Genomic DNA, 7334 nt, shown 5'->3' with positions numbered 1-7334 from the left:
TTTTGTTGTATGTCCCTGGATTTTTTTTTGTCCCTGGAAATGTCCCTGAAAATCTCCTTTGCACAACATTTGTTGTTTGCATATAGATACACACACATACACATATACAGATAGATAGATGATTAATATATATAGTGTATTATTTAAATATAATTCATTCCTAATGGAATATTGTTATTATTATTGAATGGGTTAACATATTTTTTGCCTTTCTAATTTTGATGCTGTGTTGTAAAAATAACCATATGCCCAGAATGTGTTCCAGAGACTGGGTAGGTGTAAGAGCTTGGTGCTGTAATCTGTATAATAAACTATGGATAAGTCTAAATTATACTATTACTTTCAAATGGGTGTGTTTTGATTGCAGAACTGAGTGGGCGGAGCAGTTGAACAGTAGGTCGTCAATACTCCAGTAACCCGCTTGCTTGCTCTGCTGCAAAGTGTCCCTGGAATTTTTTTTTAAATGTTGGCAACTATGCTATGTGCTTATACTGGAAATATTTTAACACACAATTACTTCTAATTGTGTGATGAGGTGTGTATTTATATTTGTTTACTAATTATCTTACATTCTCGAACTTTTTATTACTGGCTCTGCACAGTCGCGAATTGTTTTTCCCGCGTTTTTATTCGAGTGAGTCTCCTAACCATTAGGGGCGCGTGACACCTGCGGCCTTACTATTGGCTGTCACTGCCTAATGTTTGGCACGAGACTGCAACGAAATAAACAAATTTCGTCACATGGCAAGCTAGTCGCTTTTTTTTTACGACAAAATAATCATCAAGCTTTATTTACTTTGACATTTACAAGGAAAGCGGAAGTGTTAGCTACGTCCCAAAGCGTCTATAAGCTTTATTAATAATGTACAACACGGAAGTGTTTCTGTGGTGATATTATGGCGGAACTAGGTCGGCAGCTACAGGAATACGTGGCGCAGAATAAGGAAGACGAGCGCAGTGAAGCGGGATGGAGGAACTGGTTCGGCGGCCCTTCTACTTGGAGTCCGTCGCTCTCCGGCCGTGCTGGAGCCGGCTGGTCTCTGCTCTCTCCCTCGGACTCGTCCTCTTCTTCAGCAGCCCCTGACCAGCCCCCTCCTTCTGGTAACGGCTTGTCATGGTCCTGGGCCCCCCTTCAGCCAGATTCTCTACTCCCCGGCCTGTCCTCTTCACAGCGGCTGCTACTGGCTGGGTTGTGTGTTCTGCTCTCAGTCATGTGTTTCGGGCTGGCTGGACTTTACGTTCCGGTGCTCCTACTCCGGGCTCGCAAGTTCTCACTGCTGTGGTCTTTGGGTTCCACACTTGGCCTGGCTGCTGCTGCTCTCATTCGGGGGCCCAGTCGATTCTTGCGGGAGCCTGAGCTATGGAGCCTGTTGTACATGGCAGCCCTGGGAGGTACATTGTATGGCGCTCTGGGTATCCGCAGCACAGTTCTCACGGTTATAGGGGCTGTCGCACAAGTCATTACAGGATTTGGTCTTCTCATGGGCTTGTTGCCTGGCGGTGCCATAGGTAGACGCTACATCGGCAGCTTGTGTGGGAGCCTGCTGCGTAAAGGGGTGTCCAATGCTCTGCCTGTGTGATGACACTTTATTGTTTCATTAAATGCCCCATACAATAATAATGCATCTCCCGAACAGTGCCTGAGTCAGACTTAAAAGGATTATTTAGGAGAGAGGGGCAGTTTGTTCCATAAAAGAACGCATAAGGCAATACTTCAGGTACTTCCATACTATTGCGTTGAGGGGCTTTGCAAAATGTAACTAAAATAGACTAAGATTACATGCAGACGAATTATTACTAATAGAATAAGATGCCCGAGGCAATACCTGAAAGTGTTTTACCCAGGAGTGTGTGAAAAAGATTTCTCAACGGGCTTTTTTTTTCTGTGGGCTAACGAGTTTACTTCTAAAGTTGGGTTTTGAATCAGCAGGTCTGAGCTGGCCCCACAGAATGATCTATATGACCTTTGTTTGGAATGTGGGTATAAGCATATTGCTCTCAAGATGGCCCTGGACATGTGGAATAGTGTAACTGCTGGTCACTATATGCTTTGTGTGTAGACCTGGAGTTAAACTGCTGTCATCCCATTGAAAAAAGACACAAAGGAGAACATTATTGCTAATTTTGTTGTTGTCATTAACAAAAGAGAGAAAACCACACTTTTTTTATATAACAAGGTTTATTGTAATAAAACCATCTCACCCCTGTCACAGCTGACAGCTAAAACTTACATTTTGTCATCCTATCCACAAAATAAGAATACTGTACTGTAAAATTTGTTTTTCTCTTATTGTGTTTCCAATGACTCTTTAGGCTTATTTTTGTTTACAAATTGCAGTTTTGCTCTTTGAACCAACAACCCATTCAAATAGGTCTGATCTTTCTACAAGTTCACCCTGTCTCTTTCTATACACAAATGCTTTCTTGCCTCATCTCTGTACAAAAACCTATTTAGAGAGAACAATTGAAAATTAATATTTTAATACATATTCCTCCCACCCCACACTGGGAATGTAATTTCTTCTGCTGGCTTTTGTTTACCTAGCTTTTTTTATTGCCAATACTTCAGTATTTGAATATAGGTAGCAAATTCAGTAAGCAAAATCTGCTATTCAATTGACGAAAGTAAAATATAATACACTCCCGCAAGTAAAATGGAGCACTGAGAACACATTAAAAGGTAAACAACTTGCAATATGCTGCCCCTTTAAAATATTTTATTGTTTAAAAGAGAATAACTTTTTTTTTTTTTTAAAGGCCCATTATAGTAAAAAAAAAAAAATGTTGTCATTGGTTAGAGCAGGGGTCGACACATCTGTTTAAAATTTAGGAGCCAGTAAGAATGTTTAGGACCCATCCATACATTTAGGAGCTAGCCAATGTTTGCATATAGATATAATATTATTATTCTTATTTATTTATAAAGCGCCAACAGATTCCGCAGCGCTGTTCATAGGTAGCAAAGATAAAAAGACAGTACAATATGAGACACCAGACAAAATTTAACAAACAAATACAGGAGGAATTGGGAGCCCTGTTCCTGTGGGAACTTACAATCTATATGGAAGATAACTCAAAACGTTAGGAGCCATCTACCCTGCAAATTTGTGTTTAACCACTGTTAAGGGTTAAAACACATAGTTATAGAATTACAGGGAACTGCTCGTCTTAAGTGGCAAATACCCCTGATCTATTGAGCCGTGTTAGTCGACCCAGTTGTGCAACTAGCGCTGCTGATTAGATCAGCAGTAGTTTTTTTTTTTTCTCAGGACCAGCAGTTCTCTAACCACCGTGAAGTGGTTAGACACAAAGATAAACGCATACATTTGCAGGCTCACTGGTGATTTGATTACATGCTTTAACAAAGGAGAGCATGTCATTATATTGGCCTTCCCTAGTAATACCAGTGAAGAACCCTTCCCCGAAGGAGCATGGACAGAACCACCACTCTCCTGATTTACCTATAAGGTAACCCTAGTCCTCTTCCTAGTTCTGTCTTGCCACTAGGTGAGCAGGGCTAGGAGACTCTCCCCAAGCAAGGCTTCTGCTCTTTTGCATGTATCTGCATTTATGCACCCAAGGTTGACTCAGGCCACTGGTTTGCTGTGTGATGTTAAGTTTCTCCATCTGGAGTTACTGTGTGGGGGCGACATGTTCTGCAATATTATATTGTGGGGGTCACTAAAATGGAGTTTTAAAGGGACATGAAACCCACATTTTTTCTTTCATGATTTAGAAAGAGAATGCAATTTTAAACATCTTTCTAATTTACTTCTATTATCTAATTAGTTTTATACTCTTGATATTCTTTGCTGAAAAGCATATCTTGATATGCTCAGAAGATGCTAATTGGTTGCTGCACATAGAAGCCTCGTGTGATTGGCTCACCCATGAGCATTGCTTTTTCTTCAACTAAGGATATCTAAAAAAATGATGCAAAATAAATAATAGAAGTCAATTGTAATGTTGTTTAAATTTGTATTCTCTATTTGAATCATGAAAGAAAGATTTTGGGTTTAGTAACCCTTTAATAGTTTACTCTGCCAGCAGTCAGGGTCTAAGTAATATACATTTGCTTCATAATGAAGCATTTAAGAGGATAGCATGACTTTTAAAAGGGACGTTAAACAGTCTGTTTCATGTTGTAATAAAAAAGCATTGCTTATACTTAATAAATGGATGTTACCTTTTATATTAAATAAAAATGTTTACACTACATTTGTGCTTCCTGTCACAGCCCTATCAAGAGGAGGAGCCTTTGCAGGAAGTTGTCTTAGCCTCATGTTATAAAACGTCTAGGCTAGTGAATAGAGTTTTCAAAACCTGTCGTCAGGCCTCCCCGATGGTCCAGGTTTTCTGGATTACCTTGGATGAGAGCAGGTTAAAAACATGTTAACCAGTCAGCTGATTATTTCACCTGTGCCTCAGTTCAGATATCCACAAAATGTGGTCTGTTAGGGAGACTGAGGGCAGGTTTGAAAACCACTGGACTAGATAACAGGAAGTCAGGTTTGCTCAGGCCCAGAACTGACACAATACAAACTTAAATCCTCTGCTCTTAAAACACTGGGTGCAGGGCTACACTGAGAATTTCTTAGTGTAAAAAACAGCAAATACTGTTTTCTTGCAAAATTAGCACTATCTTTATATATATAATTTGTTTTTACCATAGGAGCTCGGTTTGATTATCCCTTTTAAGTATGTGAGGTAGAGATCAGAAAGCCAAAATTTAGTTTGGATATAGCTTTTGCAAAAACTCAAATTTTGATTATTTACTCATGAATTAATACATAGGCATCCTTTTATAAGACTGATGTTTTGTGTCAAGAAATGAGTTTTTTAATCTTTTATGTAACATTGTTATATTGAAATGATCTTTAAAATAATAAATTGGTTCATAATTTCTATAAATCTGAATTTAGGTCTGGCGTATAAATAGTGTACATAATGGATTCTTTTCACTTTCATTTTTTTATTATTTAATGAGAATACTGTACTTAAACATTGCTTAATTAAGGTTTGACATTTTTATTAATCTGGGGTGTATTTCCTTTAAGGTACATGAAACCCCAAATTTTTATTTCATGATTTAGAAAGAGCATACAATTTTCTAATTTACTTGTATTATCTAATTGGCTTCATGCTCTCGATATCTTTTGTTCAAAAGCATACTCTGTGGCTACTGATTGGTGGCTGCACATAGATGCATTGTTATACATTGGAATGTTTAAAATTGTATTTTCTATTTGAATCATAAAATAAACAAATTCGGTTTCATGTCCCTTTTAAACACTCAATGAGAAACAAGATGTTTGACTTCTTTATTACTTCAGAGTATATATTTACTATGCACTCATTGTAAAACGTATGCATAAAATGGTTTGTAAACATATTTTGTAATCTTCGGAGCAGTCCAGGGATAAACATAATAATAAATCTGCTGGGTATGTTAGTCTGACCTCATTTACTGTAACCAATATGAGGACAGAATTAAAGAAGCATAGGAACTACTCCAAACAATTTGTGTTGTGGGATTAGATAAACCACAACTGTTTTTACCAGTGCTCAGGGATCCTTTTTTTTTTTTTTTTAAATCCTCTATCTCGGGGTTCTTCAAACTTTTTTTTTTTCCCCTCAAGATTCAGTGCCATGATACCATTTACCTTTGTGACCCTATATTTTTATTTATTTTTTTGCTTGGTCTGAAAATGTTTGAAGTAAATATACAAGACAGCTGCAGTTCTTGGCAAATTGACTAAAATGTTTGCATACTTTTATACCTGATTGTAGTCAAACCTGAAAGTGTTGTAAAAGGTAAAAAACTCACCCACTCATACAACACACACACCCTCATACAACACACCCCCCCCATACACCATACCACACACACCCATACAACACACACAATCATGACACAGTAATGGGTCCCAACCTGTGGTTTGAAGAACCCTACTGTAGAGATCTGACTTTATTGTAAAACATTCCTTCCACAAAGGCATTTTGTTGTGTTATTTCAAATTAATACCTAATATGTATGTTACTTCTAATTTGCAACTTTACATTTCTGGTCCTTCCTAAAAAATGCTGCTAACATTGTATAATGAAATGCAGTGTTCTTTGTAAACTGGAATAAAGTCATTTCCCTGTATTTAAAAAGGATATATTTGTCTTTGGAGTTGATATCACTAATAAATTCCATATTGCCAGCAATTTTCACAAAATACTGCCTTGTGGGAAATTACTGATATGTCACTGTGTATGTGCACAAAACTTTGCTCCTGTGCAATAAAGCTTAGTATGACAATGGCACCAGGAGTATAAAAAAAAATAAGTGATGAAAAAATGTTAAATCACACAATGTACAGAGTTTTTATAAAAGATACTCGGTATATAGTCAGCACTTCACATGCAGCACTGCACCGCCTGTGTGGGCTGTATATTAATGGGTGCTTGGGTACACTGGTGGGGGTTTGCAGATAGGGTCCTCAGGCACATACAGTGCAACAAGGTGCATTACAATAACGCCTGGCTGGCACTTGTAACTCCCAGACTTGCAGCCTAGAAAGGATCCAGGCGAATTCTACATGCAGTATCCTGGGCTGGGGAGTCATTGGAGGGAAGTAAATCAGAAGTTTAAAACTATGTTCTATCCAGTCCATTAAAGGGACAGTTTAAAAAGATAGATAATTCCTTTAATACCCATTCCCCAATTTTGCATAACCAACACTGTTATATAAATAAACTTTTTACCTCTGATTACCTTGTAATGCTTCTGCAAACTGCCCCCTTATTTCAGTTCTTTTGACAGACTTTTAGTCAATCAGTGCTTACTTCTAGGTAACTGTCAAAATGCATTCACATAAGAGGCGGTCTTCAAGGTCTTAAGAAATTATCATATGAGCCTCCTAGGTTTAGCTTTCAACTAAGAATACCAAGAGATCAAAGCAAAATAGGTGATAAAAGGAAATTGGAAAGTTGTTTCAAATGACATGCCCTATTTGAATCATGAAAGTTTATTTTGGACTTGACTGTCCCTTAAAATTTAAAGGCACATGAAATCAACATATTTCTTTCATGATTCAGATAGAGCATACAACTTTTTTATATTTACTTCTATTATATAATTTGCTTCATTCTCTTAGTATCCTTTTGTGGAAGAAGCAACAATGTACTTCTGGGAGTTTGCTGAACACATCACCAGTAACATGAGGCATTTATGAGAAGTCAGCAGCTCCAGAGCATACAGAGGTGTCCTTTTCAACAAAGGATACCAAGAGAACAGAACATTAGATAAAATAAATACATTGGAAATGTATTTAAAATTACATGCTCCA

The 7334-nt window shown here is 37.7% G+C and overlaps 1 protein-coding gene across 1 annotated transcript; it reads left to right on the top strand.

Moving 5' to 3' along the window:
- Positions 1 to 822: 822 nt before the first annotated feature.
- Positions 823 to 6159, top strand: SFT2D3 (SFT2 domain containing 3). Its single transcript, XM_053696654.1, has 2 exons — positions 823 to 3109; positions 3156 to 6159. The coding sequence occupies exon 1, from the start codon at positions 897 to 899 to the stop codon at positions 1578 to 1580; it is 684 nt and encodes a 227-aa protein (XP_053552629.1). The 5' UTR covers positions 823 to 896; the 3' UTR covers positions 1581 to 3109; positions 3156 to 6159.
- The last annotated feature ends 1175 nt before the right edge of the window (positions 6160 to 7334 follow it).

Source organism: Bombina bombina, unplaced genomic scaffold (assembly GCF_027579735.1).
Source record: "Bombina bombina isolate aBomBom1 unplaced genomic scaffold, aBomBom1.pri scaffold_757, whole genome shotgun sequence".
Classification (NCBI taxonomy): domain Eukaryota; kingdom Metazoa; phylum Chordata; class Amphibia; order Anura; family Bombinatoridae; genus Bombina; species Bombina bombina.
The sequence above is the reverse complement of the archived record's forward strand: the minus strand, read 5'-3'. Positions and strand labels throughout refer to the sequence as shown.